The sequence below is a fragment of the Halichoerus grypus genome, chromosome 1 (genome assembly GCF_964656455.1).
Source record: "Halichoerus grypus chromosome 1, mHalGry1.hap1.1, whole genome shotgun sequence".
Classification (NCBI taxonomy): Eukaryota; Metazoa; Chordata; class Mammalia; order Carnivora; family Phocidae; genus Halichoerus; species Halichoerus grypus.
In genome coordinates, this window is record NC_135712.1 from 31,829,867 (window position 1) to 31,852,504 (window position 22,638).

Genomic DNA, 22,638 nt, shown 5'->3' on the forward strand with positions numbered 1-22,638 from the left:
ATCCCTACATAAACAAAGGAAAGCTACTGAATTAAATCTGGTAGAATGAGAAGTGTCCACTATAAGAAATATCAGTGTTCCTGTCTTTTTTGGCACAACACATGTTAATGGCTCTTTCACTGTGCATTGGGAATGCAAAGCACATCAACGGCTATTAGAGGGAACCCTGAACGGCTAGCGCCAGAGATGCAGACTAGAGTCCAAGCACAGCATTCCTTGTGTCCTTCTCCAACATTGACTCCATTTGATAATTTAGCAAAAGAGGTGATAATGCATGGTGTGCTGTAAGATCCACAATGAACAGGCTGGTGCTGCAGATTCTGCAAAGATTTTCTTCACGGTTTCATTTTCTTTGTCGAAGTGTGATAACCATGCTTCTCATTTCCCCGGGAATCAAGAACCTGACACTTCACCCTTCAGGGTCTCGTGATGCACAGAGAGTCAACTGAGGAAACTCACTAGTGCAAATGATGGTTATGTGAAGAACCCTTCACTCCAAAGGAAGAATATGGATTTATAATTTTTATGTCTGTATACATAAGTAGATGTACATATGTGTTATGTATCTGTAATAAAAATGAGTATTTACTTTTTGCTTACAACGTGTGAGACATTGTCCGGAGTTCTTTACATGTATCAACTCATTTAACTCTTAAAACCATTCCACCAAGTAGTTATTACTATTTCCTTATTTTACAGATGAGGAAAAGGACTCCTCAGACAGAAGGTTAAGAAACATGTGCATAGTTATGCAAAGCCAGCGAGTGGCAGAGAGGCTGGGATTCGAGCCCAAGTTCTCTAGCTCTGGAATCCACGCTCGAATCCAGGATGCTATAAACATACATATTGGGGAGTGCTGAAATTTCCTAAAGTCATTAAATGTTCGTATAAAAGAAAGAGTGGGGGGGAAATGTCTGCAGTCTCGAAATTCAGAATAATGCTGTTAAAACTGAGCCAATTTATTATTAACATTGTTGATAAAAACGTGCTTTGAAGAGCCAATTTGCTGAACCGCTGAAATTTAAAACATTTAAATGCAAGCTGTATCACAGATATCTGGAGCCTCTGAATAGATGTTGGTTAGAGAAATTCTGCCTCTAGTAATCTTTAGCTTTTCTTATTTTATTTCCTCTTGAATGTAAACCAAGTGTGTTATCACTATAGAAGTTATTAAAAATAAATTTCCATATTTGACATGTAGAGATATTAAGGGTCTAAAGTATGGGTCAAGTGGAAATTTTTCAGTCCGACTTACAGGTTTCAAAAGGAATAGACAATATTTTTATGCTACCATGATTCTCTCAGAAAAGCACTTTGAAAGTGAATGTTTTGATATCATAAGCTGAAAGAACTTTCCATATGTATGGGCGATTTCCAACAGGAAGTAAGATTAACAATTCACATCCTGGCTTTGGTTTAAACTTGTATTTGGAATACTAATTATTTGGGGAAGAAGGTGAACCATACATTATTGACCCATAATGAACCTTTAAATGTCATATGTGTATTTTAGAGGTCTCTGAGGAAGTCAAGGTCACATGCAGCTACCTTGATAAGGGTGTTAGGAGCTTTTTGAAACTACCAATCTCATAGGCTATTTTTCTGCATTTAAGATGATCTAGTGTATATGAAACAGATTTCGCTGTCCAACAATAAGAAATTAAGCAGAAGTAAAACTCAGTGCTGGTTACAGTAATTAACGTGTCTAAAATATGTCTTTTTACCATATAATATTAGAGGTTGTATTTTCTTATGAATATATCTGAGTTTGGCTTATTTCTTCCTTGTCTTTTAAAAGACAGTATTATCAGGGAAAAGAAGACACTAAGGCTCATAAAACCCAAACTTTTCTTCCAGTTCATATTAAGGGAATAAATTTGTGTCACAAGGGAAAAGAGGACACTGCATTTAAATAATTATGTAGCAATTACTCTCATTTCCTCTGCTCCTCTTACTTCAGATACGCCACTCACTCAAACAAAACAAAACAAAACAAAACAAAACAAAACAAAACAAAACAAAGCCTATCTGAAATACTAAACCACAAAATAAAATACTAGAGGGTCCCAGGGCTGGAGAAAATACTAAGGGGGCCCGGCAGTAAGGGTTGCCTATAGACTGTCTCCTCTTTCCTTTAATTCATAGCCTGAAAAAGCTCTGCAGTCCAGGAAGGAGCAAGGGATAGATTTGAATGAGGCCGGTATTTCAGAGAGAAGCAAGGCCTGAGCTCTGTTTCTTTGTCACCTCCCACGGCGAGGAAATGATTTCTTGGCATTCTTTCTGGCCTGATTTTCTTACTCCGTCCTTTAGGACTTCTCCACTGTTCCCAGGTTGATGCTGTGGTTTGGATTTTAAGTAGGGTTTTTGGAAGAGGTGACTGGAATGTCTGAGGTAAGGAAAACAAAGGGATAGGAACAGCTACTTAATACTGCTTCTGTGATCCTACCCTGGATGGTATCCCAAGCCCTTTGCCCTTTCCAAGTTGGGAAGAGGTCTCTTTGCTTACTACAATCCTCATGTGCCCTTTTCTGGGAATAGTTAAATTCACAATTTTGTGGACTAGAAAAGATTTCTGGCTCAGCCTTCTCCTTTATTATATTTCTGGTTGCACTGACTCAACTCTGTCATCGTGGTGAGAAAGCAGCCATGGACAATACGTTAACAAGTAAGTCTGGGGTGTATTCTTATAAAACTTTATTTACAAAACAGGTGGCAGACTGGACTTGGCCCAGGAGCCATAATTTCCTGACACCTGATATAAACAAAAGATAATTGCATTACCTTATGCTAGGTGCTTAACTGTGGTATCTACCCAGCACAAAAAGTTCATGGAGCACACAACAGGTGAAGCTCAGCAAACTGACAGGGGATGGGGAGCATAGTCTGGGCTGATGGAATAAGGACCCATAAGAGAATCTAATATTGGCAGAGTGGCAGGTGGGCTGATGTGGTGGATTGTAGGGTGTGGCACTTAGAGGTGGGGGACGGACCTGCAACACCCTACAGGTTGCTGGCTTCATGGGCTCTGCTGAATTTAGACTTGATATTTTAAACATGGTGGGTTCTATTAAAAATGGGAACTAGGGGCACCTGGGTGGCTCAGTCGTTAAACGTCTGCCTTCGGCTCAGGTCATGATCCCAGGGTCCTGGGATCGAGCCCCGCATCGGGCTCCCTGCTCCGTGGGAAGCCTACTTCTCCCTCTCCCACTCCCCCTGCTTGTGTTCCCTCTCTCACTGTGTCTCTCTCTGTCAAATAAATAAATAAAATCTTAAAAAAAATGGGATCTAGAGCAACTCAGAGACATGATCGATATGCATTTCAAAATACCATTTTGGCTTCAACGGCCAAAGGGAATTAACAGGAAGTAGTGCTAACGTATGTAGATAAAGGTAGGACTGCTGGGAGCTTATGCGATAGCTGAGGCAGGAGAGATCAAGTGCTTGACATGAAACAGTACTGGGATAGTGAATGGGGTGAAAAGCAGGATCAACAAAGGCAGTGATGGATGCAGAAGAAAGGAAGACTTGAAATTTTGACTTAAGTATCATCAACCAAATGAGGTGGGAGGGCCAGAGCGGGCTGCCAACGTCTGAGATCTGTGAGGGCAAGCAGTGTTTAAGGGATGGACATGAGAGGAGAGAGTGCAGGAAATTGGGTGACTGCCCCTTCTCTTACCACACGGAATCGTAGAACACAGATACACACACACACACACACACACACACACACACACATCCCAGAATTCCCCACCCACCCACCCAAACACATACTCTGGCTAGAAACAGAGACTTCTTCCTGATACGCTCCTGATCCCTCATCCTGCTCTATTTGTTCCAAAGCACGCATCGACTGCTGATACTAGAGTTGATTTTTTTAATGCTTATTATTTATCTTATATCTCCCGCTCTTAATGTAAAGTTCACAAGGATGGGAATTTTTATTGACTTGCTCACTGATGCATCCCAAGCAACTAGAATGGTGCACATCCATGGTAGACATTTGATAAATATGCCTGACAAATGAATAAATTAAAAGTTGTGTATATAACTGTCCTTTTGAGCATGGACTCCAAGATCTTTAACTGTTGCCTCTGGAACATGCCAGCATCTTTCATCATTTCATTTGGTACAAAGGTCTTTTCTATCTGGTATTTGAAATACAGAAGTTTCACTGTTATTCTCTTCTTGAATTTAAAAGGTTAATTCTGTATGGTAACACAGCAAGCTTTCCAAAAAATTGTTCTGTTTGTAATTTTCAGTTTGTTGTTTGTCATTTTTCAGTCCCACTGTAGAAACTTGCATTGGGTACCCATGGATTCCTCCCATTAGGTCCTATATGATCATTTGCTCTACTTAGGTTGTAAATCCATTAGGAGCAAGAACTGGAGATATTTTATGTGTGTGCACATGTACGTGTGGGTGTGAGACAGAGAGCGCGTGTGCATGCGCCCATCCACAGAGGCTAGCGCAGGACAAAGAAGATGCTCCACCAGCATTTTATGTGCTTTGATTCACGTGAAAGCAGAGTCTACAGTCATGAACTTGTACATGTAGAGAGGTGGTTATATAATCAGGCTTTCCAGATTTATCCACGAGAGAGTGTTGTTATACCAGAGTCTGTTTCATGAATATCTGGGCTATCATTTCGATGGAATTCCCCTGGATGCAAAAACAGGCTCTGGTTTAAGTTCTGAATCAAGTGAATTTATTCCCTATGAAGACCTCCCTAGCTTTTGGGTCTTTCAGTGGCTGGCTTTGTTTCACGGGTATGAAAACAGTAAGCTAGCACTGGCACCCAGGAAGAAAAGATTAGTGCTTGTTGCCAAATTTGTACAGCCATGGTGGTCAACACTCTTTGTCGTATGCTAAATTCAGTCATTGTGTCTCCACATGGTATGCTCCTTGGATTCAGAAATAACACCTTACTCATTTTTGTCTTTTCCAGTTGCAAACTTATTATCCAGCTGTGCAAGCAGAACACTCAATAAGTTAATCGAATTTAAATTATAAAATGGTTGTTTGGAAGTTTTTTGTTCTTCTACCTTAAGCTATATGTTGCTGGTTTGAGGGAAAAACATCATCTTATTATAGAAAATCCAGAAGCTTGGCTCATGTTACATATACCATTTTTCAGCTCTTTTAAGCTGCCTGTCACATCAATTTGTGATTTCTCTATGAATATATTAAAGTTCACTGAGTCATAATTACAAAAAAATAATACATATAGGATTGAGGTTCATTTTAATTAGAGAGAAAAGAAAAGCTCCATGTTAACAAGCTACCTAGATTTCTTGTTGTATTTCAACATATTCCCCTGCAAATGGAGAGCTGAACTATGTTGAATTCACAAGAACAAACCAACCTAGCCTACAACAACTTATGAGCAAATGCTATGTTCAGCAGGTTTTCAAATGAACACTTTTTCTTTGATAGTATCTGTTAACTAGCTATATTTCTTAATCTTCATAAATGCCATTGCTTAATTACTTTAACTCCTTTTAATCATCCACTAAAATCAGCAAGTTTGTCTTTCACGGTTAAAGTGCGCCCTCTGGTGTTCATTCACTAAGATGCAACAGCTTCCATCAACGGCATTTGTGTACAAACAAGCTTGGTTCCACAGCACAGTGGAATGGAGTATTTCTAAAAGATTTGAACAAATTTCATCCTTAAACCTTTTATGCAAAGAAAGTGATGTCATTGAGGAAGGCAAGATGAGATACCTGGAATTCCCTTTAGGATCTACAAAACAAGCAGGATAATTACCTCCCTCCACTGCTCACAGCTTCACCTCCTCTCTGATAAGTTACTAGAATGTTACAAAAAAAAAAGAAAAAGAAAAGAAAAAGAAACAATTAATAGACATGTTTACGTTTATAAATCAAAAGCTATTACATCCATGAGTATCTTTCTAAAATGGAATGCTTTCTCACTTTCTACTTAGAAGCATTGCGAAATCATCACAGAAAGCGGCAGGTTTCTGATTAAACTAGTATTTTTTTAAGATTATACAGAATTAAATATGTTACTCTTATTTTCTTAATGTGCCAATAAGGTTGAGAACTAAGTAAAAGTAAACTTGAGTACACTCTTATTAAATATATTATGCATTGTTACATTTGCATTCCCATAGTTTTCTATTTTGAATTTATTATTAGATCCTATAATTGCATGATTTTATATGTATATATAATTGGAATCTTAAATTTGGAAAAAAATGGCAAGACTGTTGTCCCAGAAGTATGAATACCAGTAAGACAAAGATAAATGTTAAAATAAACCTTCTCTCCCTCCACACACAAAGATGTATGCCGAGTTGTGGCTATTAATTAATACGACCTATTTTTTTTATTGTGGCTTACAGAAGCCCCTCCCATTATATTTTCATCAGACATGTGTATATTTAGTGACAATATATTTTAATGCTCTTGAAAGCATTCTCAGCCTAATGAATTATGGGTGTAAAAATTTAGCAATAACAAATAAAGATTTGCACACAGTTAGGCAAGCGGTTAAGAAGATTAGCTTTTCTGTAAATACAGACGTATTTTCTAAGAAGAAATATGTTTCTAAAAGCTGCCAAATTCTGCTACTTAGAAGAACTCCAAATGGGGAGTGTGTTAAGGAGAGATAACTGCTTCCCGTGATTACAATAACTGGATTAAAACCGAGGAGGCAAGACTTCAGGTATATCTTCTATTAAAGGTGATGTGAAAGAAGAGGGCCCACTTTGAAAGAAACTGAATAGAACAAAATATTAGGATTCTGACTTTGGGGAAATAAAAAGTTTTATCTTCCACATGTGTTGGGTATTTTGGTTCCCTTTAAAAATGTTGATTCTATGGACAGAGAATTGCAAGGGAGAGAAATTTTCATTGGAAAACGTGAAAGCTTAAGGTAAGGGGAAAAAAATGCATGGCCAAGTATGAAATAATCAATAAGATCATTAGCATGTTAAATCATGCTGAGGGTGGAAACAGAGTGTCTATCTAATGAAACACGTGCGCGCAAGGCCAGGATGCAGCGTGGAGTCATGAATAAATAACCGTATTAAATGGATGAAAAGCAACACCAACCATTTCTACTTTGAATGCATGCCTGACATGAGTAAATGAAGTATTGTATTCCATCTTAAGTCCTTTCCCCCAACTAACTGTAGAAAATGAAATAAAAACAGAAACACAATCGTACAACACATGCCAAACTAACAAAGGAGAGAAGGAGGGTAAGTGCAAATATATACCTGTTGGTGTGAAGGTAAAAGACGGGACTGAAAAATCAAAACAAAATATAAACCAGTTATTAAGCTGAAGAGAGAAAGGGAACATATCACATTAGTATAAATCAAGCAGACAGCTGAACATAAAACAAATGTAAATAACGAAGCCAGTAGTTCTGAGACTCTGATATATGAATAAAACCAAATCTGAGGTGAAAAGAAGAGGCTTGTCTCTACAGGTACCATTTTGAAGTGTCTGGCATGGGAGTCATGCTGGGTTAGCCTGGGAATGACCCTGCACTGAGTCACATAGATTTAGCTCCCGGCTGCAGGACAAACAGGAATCCTCTACTATTAATCATCTCCAAACACTGGTTGATGGATTCTCAAACAAGTATTCTCAGGGTCTTGCTTAAACCTTATCTAGAAATCTGAAAGTAAATGCTTATAAAAGTGGACTAATAGGTTCACTTAAGTATTCATCATTCAGAGAAAGAGAGAGACAGAGACAGGAAGGAAGGAGGGAAGGAAGGAAAAAAAGGAAGGAAGGAAGGAGGGGAGGAAGGAAAGAAGGAATGGAGGGAGTGAGGGAAGGAAGAAAGAAGGAAAGAAACAACTGGAACAAAGGGAGCCATAAAACTGAACTGTTTCACTGCCGAGAAATGCCTGACACCTTATCATATAAACAGTGTGATACAATGTTTTTATCATTATAGAAATTTGTGAATGGACAGGAAGAAATGGGGAGTTTTAAACTTTAATTTCTCGATTATAGTTTACACTGAGAAGCTTTCTCTGAGTAGGCTGAGCAGTTTTTAAATGTCACACTAGAAGCTAAACAATAGAACAATAACACCCCACTGAAAACCCTCACTCTCTCTGCAGTTATAAATCTTAATCTAATCAATAATGCCTGAAATTGAACTGCAGACCTCAAAAGTAGCAGCCTCGCCTCCCTCACTTTTCCTATCTCCTCCCCTTCCTGGGTGTTGGATAACATCACAAACTATTTCCATGTCATTTCATGGCGGGAGGAGGCTGACTTATTTTGCAAGCTCTTCGCATTAATTTAAAGTAAACAGTTCCCAGGTCAAGCAAGCCAGGGAATGTTCGCTGCTCCCTTGAAGACTCAAGCTGGCGTTTAAGAAATCCTTAATACACACAAACTAGAATATTGATTATGTATTGTGGATCAACAAGCTGCCAAAAATGTATTTTCCACATCACATTTGAATGTCTCCAAGAAATTTACTTTAGGATTAGAGACTTTGGGGGCTCCACACTGCACATGCTGGAGTATTCGGTACAATGGTCACTTCCTACCGAACCGTTTTATCCCTGAGTACACTAGAAGGAACAAAAACAAAAACCTCAGTGCTGTGTGTGCCCATCTGATACACTGGCCTTTGCGGGCAGCACGGCAGGCCCTCCCTGTCTTAAGAATTCTATTGTGTTTTCTTTCAGTTAGGTCTTTTCAGAGTCGATGTAATTTAGCCACAATCAAAAATTCCGAGTCATAGTAACAAGTCTTCATAAATAAATAAATAAGAAGGTACATGTGAAAGTAAAGCTATTCAAGCAAGAATAGAGTGCCTGAACATTCATTTGCAATCACAAGGACATAAGGGAAAAAAAATATGAAAGGTCCTTGTCAGTCCTCCTAGCTAACTGCTAACCCAGTTAGACACTGAAGAAGATACAGAAAGAGGCCATCTAAATGAAATTTTTACAGCTTGTACACCAAAGAACAACCTAATTTTCAAAGCTTCCAATAATATATAATCACCTCTTTTTACCCAGCGATGCTGGTGCACGGTGTGGATGTATGTGGAAAGGGATCCTGAGTGTTCTAGCAGAGGGTGTATCTACAGATACACTTTGTGGGGGGGAGGTTAAAAATGCTCACTATTACCCAAAGTCACACTCTGGTTTGGGGGTTTAAAGGTCAAGAGGCTCTTTTATATCTATTTCTTTAAAATCTTTCACTTCATTTTTTTTTTCTTATAATTACTGGCATTGTTTCTGGCATAGACGATTTAAGGCTTCAGGATGCACTTTTTTTTTTTTTAATTGCATGGAAACAGAATTATGAAAAAGTGCCAACGAGGCAAAATGAGGAAAGCAGAATCAAATGCTCACCAATTACATTTGTAATTATGTTCTATGATTTCTGCTTAAACACAAGCTAGTTAAAAGGACAATGATATTAGTTTCATAGGTTTCGCACAAAGAGCTCATAGGCATTTGCCAGCATGCTTATAGTACATTAGTGAAAGAAAAGATATTTCAGAAAGGAAGGGGGTTTCATGTCACACATTCAGATTTCAAGACACTATAGAGCATTAAATTGTTATAACTAGACAGCTGCAGCACTCGCGGCACCAAGAAATACAAGACTCCTGGAGCATTCAAGAGACTCTACATCTATACGTTAATTAGTCGCTTTTCCTCTTCAAAGTCGATTTCAAAACACAGCTCCCAACGCCCTGCCCCTCCTGCCCCCCCCCCCCCCCCCCCGCTCCATGACCCACAAGCCCCTTCCCTGCACTGGATTTTAAGTCAAAGGTTTTAGATGGTCACACTTGTGTCTGACATTGTTCTACTCTGTAGATATAACGAGCACCAGCTCTCTTGGCCTCCAAGCCCTTGTTTTCCATTTCACAGGCAGGGATACTGACATTTTGCTTCATCTCTAGATAGAACACATCATCTGCAAAAAAACATTTTTAAGGATGATAATGCTACGGCAAATATATGTATGAACGTGAAGGGACGGGCTGCATGTCCACAGCAGGGAGGCACATTAATTTATTTTTACTGTATGGGTGATGAATTTGTGTTGACTCTTCCTTGCCAAGACCCCTTGTGACTGACAGCACAAATATTTTAGACAGCTGTCCCAGGCTGTTTTATAAGCATACAGCTAGCACTACAAATTCTGATTTTGCATATAACGGATTAGAGAAAGGGCTTGGCCAAGACATGTAGGAAATGTTTGCTTAGAAAATATGTAGACTTAGGAAAAAAAAAAGGAAATATGTAGACTTGGGGTGCCTGGGTGGCTCAGTCAGTTAAGCATCTGACTCTTGATTTCAGCTCAGGTCATGATCTCAGGGTCGTGGGATCGAACCCCACATCTGGCTCCCTGCTCAGCATGGAGTCTGCTTGAGATTCTCTCTCCCTCCGCCCCTTTCCCTGCTAGAGCATGCTCACTTGCATGCTCTCTCTCTAAAATAAGTAAATAAAATCTTTAGAAAATACGTAGACTTTTTTTTTTAAGAATGGTGATGGTGTGGGAGGGGATGTGTTCATTGGTAATTCTCTTTAAATTTGTTTTCCAGCCAAGCAAAAGTGTTGTCTTATAATCCCTAGAAATAGGGTGAATGTATAATTTGCCATCCAAACCAGGACAATTTTGAGAACAAAAAGGAGTACTCTAGGTAACTTGTTGGACGAAAGACATAAATCTGGACTCTCCCCTGAAAAGCAAGACTTTTAGTCACTCTACGTGCAGTGCACATCAGAGGCCCAGAATTGATTATTAGGTTTGTTGGGTAGGTAGAGGCAGGGAGGACTATCTGTCTGACAGCGTTAACAAATCTCATCAAAGAATAACAAATACAAATCACCAATCTACAGACTTCAAGGATATGTGGCAAAAGTGTCTGTGAACCTCGGCATACTTGGTTCCTCCATAAAATTGTAAATAATAGCAGCCAAGTAAACTTTCTCTTCCAACCCTATAAACACACTTGTAAGGAAATCCCCATCACTAATTAACAGCATATACATATCCAAATCTGCAACTTTAAATACAACAATAAAAAAATACTAAACTTCCTCTCTGCAAATGCAAATTAGTTGGGCATTCCATATTCACTAAGAAACGACTATTTTATAACTAATCAGAAATACTCATAAAATAATTATTTTATAAATAATCTCTTTAGCTTCACAAAGACTACAGCACTCCCTGTAAAGGTATGAGTCAGTGCAAAGCTTGTATTTATAATTCCGGTGACAAGGAGATTAAAAAATTTCTTCAAGAATATAAAGCAGTGAGGTGATTCCCTAAGAGCACAAGAGATGGTGTAACGACCAAGTGTAGACCTACCTTGGCAAAATATAAAGGAATTGAGCCTGAAACAGATAAGCCCTGTTTGAAGTCTTGCTACTCCAGAGAAGTCAGTATGTAGAGATCACAATAAAATAAAAGCACTTTAGAGAATCTTTATATATTAAAATAATTTAATATATGAGATATATAAGCATGAATATTTTAGAGTCACAGATTAAAATCAGGAGTTATTGCAACATATTAAAAAATGAAAAACTCAGGAAAGGTAATACCTTTTCTGATACCCGCATAAGTACTGGTCAGTCCATTTCTCTTTTTCCGGTGTCGATACAGCCAGATGCTAAAGACCATGAGGATGATCCAACAGGCTGCCCCGATTCCTGCAATGAATGCTGGCTGCTTCACAACGTCGGAGATCTGCTGAGCAAGGCTGACTTGGTCTTCAGGTGACACGGGGTTTCCGTGAGAATCTGAAAAGCCATCTTTGGATTAATGTGGGTTTAAAACTCAATGAGATCAAGAAGGCATACTTGTATCATATAAAATGGCTATCATTATTTTGTTAATTTTTAGGCGATCATTTCTGTCTTTCATTCAGAGACATCCACCTTTGTTAATTAAAATAGTCCATGAGATTTTCAGCAAAATTATATTCACTCTATTTTAATGCAAAACAAATATGACACAATAATTTTACGGAATATATTTAAAAACAAAGACAATGGCACTCCACCTCTATTTTTTACTCCACAAAACTCTTATTGCTTAGATTGAGTTTCACAGGACAGTGCTAACTGAGATAAATATAAAACTACAATTGTAAAAAATGAAATACTTAAACAGGAGTACATAAACAAGGGGTACCAAATAAGTTGTATAGAAAAGACATGAACTTTCTCAGACTTGTACAGAAACCCTCAATTACATGTTTCAAAATGATAATAAATAACACATTATTTCCTCTATTTAAGGTACATATTGGAAAAAAAAGTGTGTGTTTTCCTCCTCCCCGAATCCCCCTACTATATGACTACGCTCTAAGATTCTAAAATGCATTATTTGAGCCTAGGTTCACAGAGTTTATACAATTTAGTATAATGTAAAACCAAAGAAAAATTAAGATAATGTTACCACTGAAATAACTATGTATAATCTTTCTTTTTTCTTTCTTTCTTTTTTTTTTTAAGTAATCTCTACACTTAAGGTGGGGCTTGAACTCATAACCCCGAGATCAAGAGTCAGATGCTGTACCAACTAAGCCAGCCAGGTGCCCCAAAGCTTGTTTGTTTGTTTTTTAAGTAATCTCTTTCTTCTAAAATAACAGCCATGACCAGCAATAGATACAAGAACATTAAATATGGACAAGAACTATCTAGTGTTATGAATAGTTGAAAAGGTGTATGTTTTCTGTTCTTTTGATTCAATAATTTAAAATCGATGGAATTTCTGGCAATGAAAATCTACTTATTTTTGGTTTAAACCTACTAAGAGATTCCTTTTTTCAAGCCCACCATTTCATCAAGTCAGAGCAGTCAGCAATGTCTGGAGAAAACTGCAAACCCTTCCTTGTTCTATGATCAAAGCAACATCCTGCTTTGTTGGCGCTGAGCGATGCCGACACTGAGGATGCCCAGTGAGCACAATTCCCATTAGCGCTTGCGGTTTTAATGTCCTTCCCCCACAACATCTGGTGAAACAAGAAGGTGTTTGCCCATTTCATTAGGAATGGTGCTTTCTTAAAATCGTCTTAATTTTATTTGACTCCGAAAATGTTTTGCTAATCAACTTGCTTTAAAATAGAACCATTTGTTCTAGTCCAAAATTCCTTTTTTTTTTTCCAGAACAAAATAACTGGTATAGCTCATTATATATGAAGAACATTTCTCAAACAGAAAACAATTCTACAGATTATTTTTTCTTTCTCATTAAATGATATGGTGCCCCAATAAGACATTTGTAGGGAAAATAAGCAGCGTTCAATGGCCAAGGAAACAACCTTGGGAAAATAGCACCCCTTTCTATGTAAAATGGTAGCTACATTGCTACTCATGTGTATGTGTGTGTGTGTGTTTTGTTTGCTTTTTTTTCTTGAACAGAATTCCAGATTTTATTCTATGGAGGGTCAAGCCTGAAAAACCTATTTTTATAAACTGCCTCGGTCACCTGCCTTCAACTGTTTGTTGACTGAAAGTTTTATTTCATGTTCCAGGCTCTTTTATCTATGGTTTTCCTAAAAGCACTTCATCCTCTGAGAGTTCACCAAGCAGACCTATTCTTTTTTTTTTTTTTTCCCCTGATACACTCTTTGTATCTCCTAAGTTTATGGATTTCATGGCTATTTGTGCAAGGTTAAGTTGGGTAGCTTCAGATTTTATGGAGACAGCCAAGAGAGGTTCCATGCAAGCGACCAGATGGGCTTAACAGAATAAAGTGTGGTGTGACTAATGAATTAAAACGGCCACTCTATATCTCAGTCTTTGTCTCCCTGCAGCTGAGGCTATATTAAGATATGGAAAACGGGAACACATTTATAATTTCAAGTAAACCAATTTGACCCTTAAATCCTTTGATTTAAATATTAAATAAATAAAATTACACATGGTCCTTTTCCAAAGCATCTTTGAAAAAGGACTGAAATCATACCTTATGAAAATAGGTAAATGACATCAACAGTGTATAGGTCATCACAGTGTAACTTATAATATCAATTTTAATAAGTTAATACTAATGTTTCATAAAACTGGGCAACTCTGAGTTATTTAGACTAATTTCCCCCATGTCTAACCTAACGTTGTAACAGACGCATCAAGCAATTCTTTTAAATAGTTTCCTATTTTGTAATTTTGTAATAAATGAACCTGAAATAAACCATGAAACTATTTTTGCTTAAAAGCTGCATATGTAATCACTGTTTAAAAAGATAATCCCCAAATCAAATTCTGGACCATGGCTGTGGCAGATAGCACAAGCTCTCCTCTAAAGGTCTGAATGTTACCTTCCTACGACAGAGTTTTCAGGAGGTAACTCTCTAGCCAGTGACTTCTTTTGGCGGTGTTCTCATTCCCTGACTTGCGTTCTGCACAGGAGTGATGAGCACCCTTTCTAGTCCTGCACCATTAAATCCTGCCCCACCCTGTGGGTTTCTTTCCTCTCTACTGGCCTTGGGTCAGCCTTGGAAGCTCCATGTTAAAAAAGGTAAAGCTTATCAGCCCGTGACCCTCCCTGTCGACATGGAACAGAGTCCCACCCCACAATTACGACACTTCAGGTGAACTTTATGGTGTTACACCACAAAGGTTCCGCAAAGACATCCGTTAGAGTAGAAAGCACTGTCTTAACAATGGAACAATGATAGGAGTTTCCAAACTGAACGTAAAGTTTATATAGCAAGGAAGTTTATTCAAAGCCAAATGTTTCTTAATGTTGTTTTGAAATAATTTCTAGGATGTCCTCAGTTATCATCCAAATGCAAAAATACTATGTACTTGTCTGTGAAGTATAAAAATGCATATATCTGATCCTTTTCCTAACATAAAATCTTACTAATGCTTAACTTCTGATTTGAAAGGAATAAACCAAAGTTGACTCTACATTCAGCATTTTTCATATTCATAATTTAAATGTAGCTTCTTAATAGCGACGCTTTTCTCTCCCCTTTCCATTTATAATTGTTTTTGTTGTTGTTTGCTTTAGATTTTTACTAGTAACCACTTACTAATTTGTATTTCATATTCATGCCACATTCCCTATAGGAAACTGTAGTAACAAGGCTTCTCTGTCAGTTTTTTTTCTTAATGTTTTTCCTTTTTTAATTCCTCTAACCACTTCTGAAGCACACATCATATTTACCTTTCTAAGTAATTAGCATAGAACTGTATCCCGATTCTCTTTGACATTGGAATCTATCTTTTCTTATAAAAAGCAATTACAGTTTTAAATAGACACCAAAATAGTAAATATAAATTGTATATTGCTTAAACTTCTAATACCTAGTTTAAGTTTTTCATGGAAGTTTTTTTTTTTATCCAAATAACTGTAAATTCCATGAAGATTCAGACTGTGTCTTTCTTGTTCATTGAGGTATCCTTGATGTTCAATTAATAGTATTTGTTGAATAGAAAAAAAAAAAAAAAGAAAAAATTCAATAGGACAGAATTAGGATGACAATGAATGCTGACAACCTTTGTTTGAAATACAATTTAAAATGTGTGCTTGGCTAAGTTTCAGTTTAGTTGTGATATATATTATGTATTTATATAATCATAACATATTATATATTTATATAAATATGTATTTATATTTATATATTTTATACAACATATAATGCATATATTTTAAATAAAGCTAACATTATCATTTTTGTCGCTCTCTTTCCAAAAACCAAAAAAGGCAGGACCATGGAGGGGGGGCAGCAATAGACTCTCAAACCAGATCTGCGCACTCACCTAACTGGATGAACTGCGGTTCACTCTTCACCCCAGCCCCGGCCCCAGTGCTGGCGGCCACCTCTACACTGTATCGGACCCCAGGAACCAGAGAAGGAATGACCACAGAAAAGGTGGAGCCATCCACCGTCTTGTTTATATGATAGCGAGTTTCATTGCCCAGACACCAAACCTGTAAGCAGAGCACAAGGAATTTTAAGCCAGTAAATTATTTAAGTGAATGCAAAGATCAACATAGCATTTCGGTTTTAGACCGAGACCAAGTTCAGACTTATCATGGACCCGATACAGGATGCTGCAAACGTCATTTTTCCCTAGGATCTAGTTCTGAGTGGATGTTCCCAGTCAAACCTCAGGTTAGCAGTACCTTAAAGACTGCTTTGAATTTTCTCATATACTTCTCAAGGACTCTATTAGGAAAGTCTACAGATTTTTGCTCAAACACACAGGCTATCAGCCCAAATCATCAGTTTTTTATTTTTAAACACCTAGAAATTATTTGCCAGAAAAAAAGGGCTTTGCAAAAAACTGTGTATATCCAGATAAAGAACAATAACTAAATCTAAAGTACCTTTGCAAAAATATGGTTCTTAAAAATAAAACTGGACAGGGGCACCTGGCTGGCTCAGTTGGTAGAACACGCAACTCTTCATCTCGGGGTTCTGAGTTCGAGCCCCATGTTGTGTGTAGAGTTTACTTAAAAATAAATAAATAAAACTGGACATAAGGAGTTGGGATCTTCCTAGGAGTCTCCTCAGCCTGTGGCATGTTGCACTACTATCAGTGAGAGAAAATTAGCACTCTGATCTTGTATTTAAATGGGAATATTAATTTGTCTTTGATAACACAGATGAGATCATAAAGAATAACAATACATATTTGACTTGAAAGAAAAGTATTCTTCTAATAAGAAAATTATTGTATAGCTCATTAACTTTGATAAGGATATTTATGACAGGAAATTACTTTCAGGAAATTAAGACTTCTGAACTACATTGCAATCCTTAATTTAAATTTCACTAAAGGGTTATTTAACCATAGAGTGATCTGCAATGTTTAAGAAGTTGGATATGGTGCATGACAGTATTTGGACTCAGTTAATATAAGAAAATGCTACATGGAGTAGTAAGACATGCTCTATATTCTTTATGATGTCCTCAAGCAAAATGTAGGATTAGTCTCAAGTAGCCTATTGTCTAAACTGTAATAGGAAATGGGATTTAAAATAAATCTAGGAGTATCAGTGTCCCCTATCACGTGAGCAATAACCTTTCATTTTTTTTTCTTTAGAAGTTAATATTATTTTAATACAGTTTCAGTGCATAACACCAGTAAATGGTCAGACTCTATCCCAGGTCCTGACCATTTGGAAATAAAGAGTCCTTTGTGATTCTTTTCCCCCCAATTACATTACGCAGCTGAACCAAAGCCACAAACTGATTTTGTACCAGTCAATCAGGTTCTGAAAGGCATTTTATTATTTTAAATTGACCATGAAGTTAAGTGAAATCCACGCTTTTGCATTTCTTCTGGAGAGAAATGAGTTTTGACTCTTAGGGGAAAATGCCTACATTACACAATTTTGCTTGAGAGCTGAGACATCACCTCATTTTAAATCCTTAAAAATCTCTATAACAGTTCATTTTTCTGGACTGAACCATAGCATCCTGTCACTCCCCCATCTTGAGATAACCTTGAAATTCACAAGAAAACATTTAAATTGTAGAGACTCTTACCTTTTAATGATTCAATGACACTAGAAGATCTAATTTGAAATATCTTAGAACATTCACAGGGCATTCATGGCACTATTTTAAATACTTTAAATGTCACCCTTTTAAAATTCTGGCAAATTTCATAAAGAGATTTTCAGTTTGTTTTTAAAGATCATTTTAAGAAAATATTAGGCCTAAAGCGACGCTCAGTATGTCTGGTTATTGTCCAAATCAATTTGCTACTCAAAAGAACATTGATGGTCTTTATTTGGCAAGCCTTACCAAGAACGCACATCAGAATCACCTTGGAAAGATCTATCCCAATATGTATGCAACTCCCCCCCCCACAGACCTACTGAGTCAGAATCTCTGAGAATGGTGGTCAGGTACATATGTTTGGAAAATGAGTCCACAGGAGATTCTGATGTTAGTATCTAATTACCTGTAGAAGATAAATGTGGTCACCTTTTTAATATCAGTTTCATATCAATAGGGACAGTATAAAATATTCACATATAGGAGATAAACTACTAAGTATCACAATTTAGCTAGTAACTAAAAAATACTCAGGTGTCATGGAAATATAAAGCCGTATCTAGGGAAAAAATGTTTTACAGTTAAAATTCTTCTAGTATGCAATGTGTTTACATAAATGTTGAAAAAAAGACATGTAAAATCTATTTTCTACTGAGATTTCCCTGATTTAATCTATCAATTATTCATTTATCATAGATCATTAAGACTTTCCTATAATACAGAGTCATTGATAGGATACGTCTCATGTTTTTAACTGTATCTTGGCATGCTTGAAAATATTTGCTCAAAACAAATCTGTGTAAGACTCTAAATTTAATCACTAGAGCTGATGACTTCACAGGTCAAAATAATTATCAGAATTATCAGATTGAGTCACTCTTATTATTTTTAAAATTCACTTAAACATACATAAATTTATAACTGAATCTCTTCTGAGATATGAAATTTTGTTTAGAGACTAAAACAAGTTCTACAGGAAAAAAAATTTTGTGCACATTAAAATAAGTTTTCCAACTTAGCTTCAAAGTTTTAAAACTTCAAACATGTCAAAAAAAAAAAAAAGGAGGAGAAAGCAAACCCTATTTGATAGTATTTGACTCTCAGCCAATTCCATGGGGCAACCCAATGCTGCAAAATATATTCAAGCTAGATTTTTAAGGTAAAAAAAAAACCACAGGGGGCACCTGGGTGGCTCAGTGTTAAGTGTCTGCCTTCGGCTCAGGTCATGGTCCCAGGGTCCTGGGAACGAGCCCCGCATCAGGCTCCCTGCTCGGCGGGGAGCCTGCTTCTCCCTCTCCTACTCCCCCTGCTTGTGTTCCCTCTCTAGCTCTCTCTGTCAAATAAATAAATAAAATCTTAAAAAAAAAAAAACAACACAACTTTTTATTAGCATTCATACTTGTTGTTTGTGTAAAATTATATGGACCTATAGATTTTGTGACCATATAGATCACTTCTTTTAAATTAATTGTTTTTTCGAATGGCTTAAGAAAGAATTAATCCACAATTACCTAATAAACACGGAAGTATTTTAAAAATAATTTTACATGTTGCTACCTGCACCAGCAGATGGCGCCAAATACCCATAATGTCGACAAGCTTTTTCTTTTGCCTTTCTTTGCAGGGGGAGAAGGGTGTCCATCAGTAATTACTATGTATGTGTTACCTTATACTCTTGGACCATTCCATTCTGAGTGTCTTCCGGAGGCGGCTGCCAACTAACAAGAATTGCAGTCCCATTTCCATCGTTCTTTGATACCGTTACACTTTGGGGTGGGGCACTGGGTGCTATTAAATTGTTTTAAAAAGTAGATACATTATGAGTATATTAGAGAACACTGAAAGCAGACACAACATTTAAAATCAAGTAATAACTATGTAAAATATATGCCAATATACCCCTATGTTTTAAAGATGTATCTCATTCAAGTCTGAATAGTCCCAACTGATTTAAGTTTCTCCTCAAAATTCCTAAACCTTTTGTTATTGAGAATTTTCCATAACCAAAGTTACATAGATTATCTCCACAAAACATCCCAGGGAAATTCTTATTCCTCCTACCCTGTAACCTTAGTGTCATGTTCTCCCTACAAAGGTTCCAAAGTATAAAGCTATATATTAATCAACCATGACATTAACTATATCCTATCATTTATGTAATCAAAATAAGTACATTTTAGGGAAAATTCTGGTTATTTTTACAGAGTATACTTGTGACACGTAACCTTTTTTTACTTTTATGTAAATACTAAGATTGAAATTCCAGGTATAGGGTGGCCAATCATACCGGTTTTTCTAGAGCTGAGAGGTTTCCACAGACATGAGGAATAAGCATAAAATGCTAACCCCGGAAAGTCCTGGGCAAACCAAAACATTACTCACCGTATTTATAAATCATTACTCAAAGTAACATTCAATAAGTGAATGGAAAATAATTAATGGAAAGTCAAGCAAATTGAGAACAAATTCATCTTTAAATGTGAATTTTAGTTCTCAACAATTGAATATGTCCTACATATGCCTTTAAGTAATATATGGTTCACATTTGCAAATTTTTATATAGGCTATTAAAGCAAGTCAAGTATTACAGAATTTTTATTTTTAGTAGTTCTAACTGAACAAAATCTCTTAGCAAAATATAATGTTCAATATAATGTTCCATATCAAGACAGTTAATTAATGTCACAGTTAACATTAAGATTTTTTCAATTAAGTTAATAAAAACCCAGCAAATGTACTACAGTGCACAGTAATCACACGTTTCATTATACTTGCCTTCTTCTAAGGTTTTGGCAAATTTAATTTCACTATCTGCTCCTTGAAATTCATTAAAAAAAGGACGAGCCTTAATTTCATAGTTGACCCCCTTTCTGAGATCAGGGATAACCACGCTATTTTTGGTTGGGGTCCTCACTTCAAAAACTAACCACTCCGATTCACCATGGTTGGCTCCAGATGGCCGATAAAGAATTTTATATCCTTGAATATACTGAGACTGTTGGTCCACCTATTAAAATGACAAATAAAAAATACAACCATTTATATCTTATTGATTTATTTAAAAATTATGAAAATTAAATGTGACAAAATGCAAACAATTCTATCTGGCTTCACCCTACAGTTTTCTAGTTTATATAAAATAGAACATGAAAAACAAATCACTATCTGTTGTAATACAGTCACTTTTTCAGCTCAATATATAATGTTAGATACTAATTTCTAGGGTTCATGCAGAAATTTTAGGCATCATAGCAGCTTTTGACAGACATCTAGGGATGTCAGGATCAAAAGGATCAGAAAACTTTCTAATTTTAAATGCCAATTTAATACTACTCAGAAATACTTCTTAAGTCTAAAAGATATTATGTAATAATGATCCTGTCACAAGTTACATATTTATAATTAATACTATGTGTTTCTTTCCTTTGGTAATGGTAAAGTTTACTATTGCTGTATAATAGAAAATACACACAACATGAAACTTTTTTTGTTGAAAGCCAAAGCACAGCTACCATAATAAACAATGCTTACATTATAAAGTTGTCATTGGTGGACAAGCGGGCAACACATATACATAAACTATCTGTTCCATGAATATTTTTTTCATATAATGATCTCCCAGAAGTCATCTGCTTATTGAAATTGAAATCAAATATTGCAACAATAATGACTCACTGTCCAGTGCACTTCGATTGAAGAGGAAGAAAGGATGGTAGGGTTGTGGAGGTGTAGTACAACATTTCCCAGCTCTCTCTGGACCTGCTTGTGATCTACTCCCTGACTCGTTGGGGGAACATCTGCAACAATCCAAGAAGACGTGTTACCATCCTATGCAATGTAACTGACTTGAATGAAAGCATGGTGAAACAATCCTTGCATTCATAGCAACTCTCAGAAAAGAAGAATCATTCCAACTGGGAAGCCAACCTGTGATACAGAATAAAATGGGAACAACTTAAATTTTTTATTAGCATAGGGAAGATGGGGACATACAGAGAGAGAGTGAGAGAGAGAGAGAGTGTGTGAGAGAACAACCAGAGGGCATGTAGAAAGCAAGAAAGAGCAGGAAGCAAAGGTAACAATGGCAAAAAGCAGCATCTGAAGGTGCCTCTTACCATGTAATGATCGTTTTCTCACCAAGGATGAGGAGCTGAGTGCAATCCCCTGAGTTTGTTATAAAATTCGATAGTGAGCCTGACTACGCAAGAAAGAAAAGAGCCATAAATTGCAATAGAGTGGATAACTAATGTAAAAAATGGAAACATATAAAAGTGAAAAGCAAGCACAAAAAGAAATTAGACACCTTACATCTTATAAGATGAACTTAGATATCTTCCCAAATAAGGTATATGGTAAGTTAGTAGTAGCTATGATGAGGGATACAGAGGCCACCAGTAGAATGGAATGGGATGGAATAAAATGAAGGAACAGAATAGAATAGAATAGAATAGAATAGAATAGAATAGAATAGAGTAGAATAGAACAGAATAGAATAACAAAATAAATCTGATGAGAAGAGAGTACCTAACCATCTATTTAATGGTTTGCTTTTTTAGTTCAGTTATTATATCACTGTAAAGAAGGTTAAATAAAAAGTTCTTAATCTCAAGAACACCAAAATTTAAGAAAGGAGACCAATAACAAGGTAAGAATTAAACTATTACTAGTGTTCCTATTTTGCACTTTTTTCCCCCAATAAGGAGGGGATTTGTTGAAATTCTAAAGTCTGTACTCAGTAAAAATTGCCCATTTCTAAGGAGGTTTTCTAAATACAGATATCTTGCTTTGCTTACAATAATAAAAGGAGCGGGGTGCTTGGGTGGCTCAGTTGGTTAAGTATCCGACTCTTGATTTCAGTTCAGGTCATGATCTCGGGGTCATGGGATTGAGCCCTGCGTCGGCCTCTGCGCTCAGCACAGAGGCTGCTTGTCCCCCCTCTCCCTCTGCTCCTCTCTCTCTCAAATAAATAAATAAAATCTTAAAAGAAAAATAAATAATAAAAGGGAACACAGGGTGAAGTAGGGAAGAAAATAAAGAGATTTTTGTGGCCAGAATTCTCTCTCAGAGTATTATATGTTGGCATATATATTCTAGAGTATTTACCATCCCATAAACAGCAGAAATGAGAATTTTAGTTTTCTGAAT

General features: G+C 36.7%; 1 protein-coding gene across 9 annotated transcripts in view; it reads right to left on the minus strand.

The window, feature by feature from the left end:
• Nucleotides 1-22,638, minus strand: part of ROBO1 (roundabout guidance receptor 1) — a 1,118,917-nt gene that overhangs the window by 39,653 nt on the left and 1,056,626 nt on the right. For 4 of the 9 annotated variants that reach the window (XM_078059176.1, XM_078059198.1, XM_078059188.1 and 1 more), the window contains 7 exons: nt 21,169-21,290; nt 20,269-20,500; nt 19,160-19,281; nt 15,743-15,914; nt 11,570-11,767; nt 7,244-7,270; nt 5,767-5,809 (listed from right to left, as the gene is read on the minus strand). In XM_078059176.1, the coding sequence (XP_077915302.1) occupies nt 5,767-5,809; nt 7,244-7,270; nt 11,570-11,767; nt 15,743-15,914; nt 19,160-19,281; nt 20,269-20,500; nt 21,169-21,290 (916 nt within the window). The remainder of the gene's footprint in view (nt 1-5,766; nt 5,810-7,243; nt 7,271-11,569; nt 11,768-15,742; nt 15,915-19,159; nt 19,282-20,268; nt 20,501-21,168; nt 21,291-22,638) is intronic. The other 5 variants (XM_078059236.1, XM_078059178.1, XM_078059354.1 and 2 more) reach the window with 2 other exon arrangements.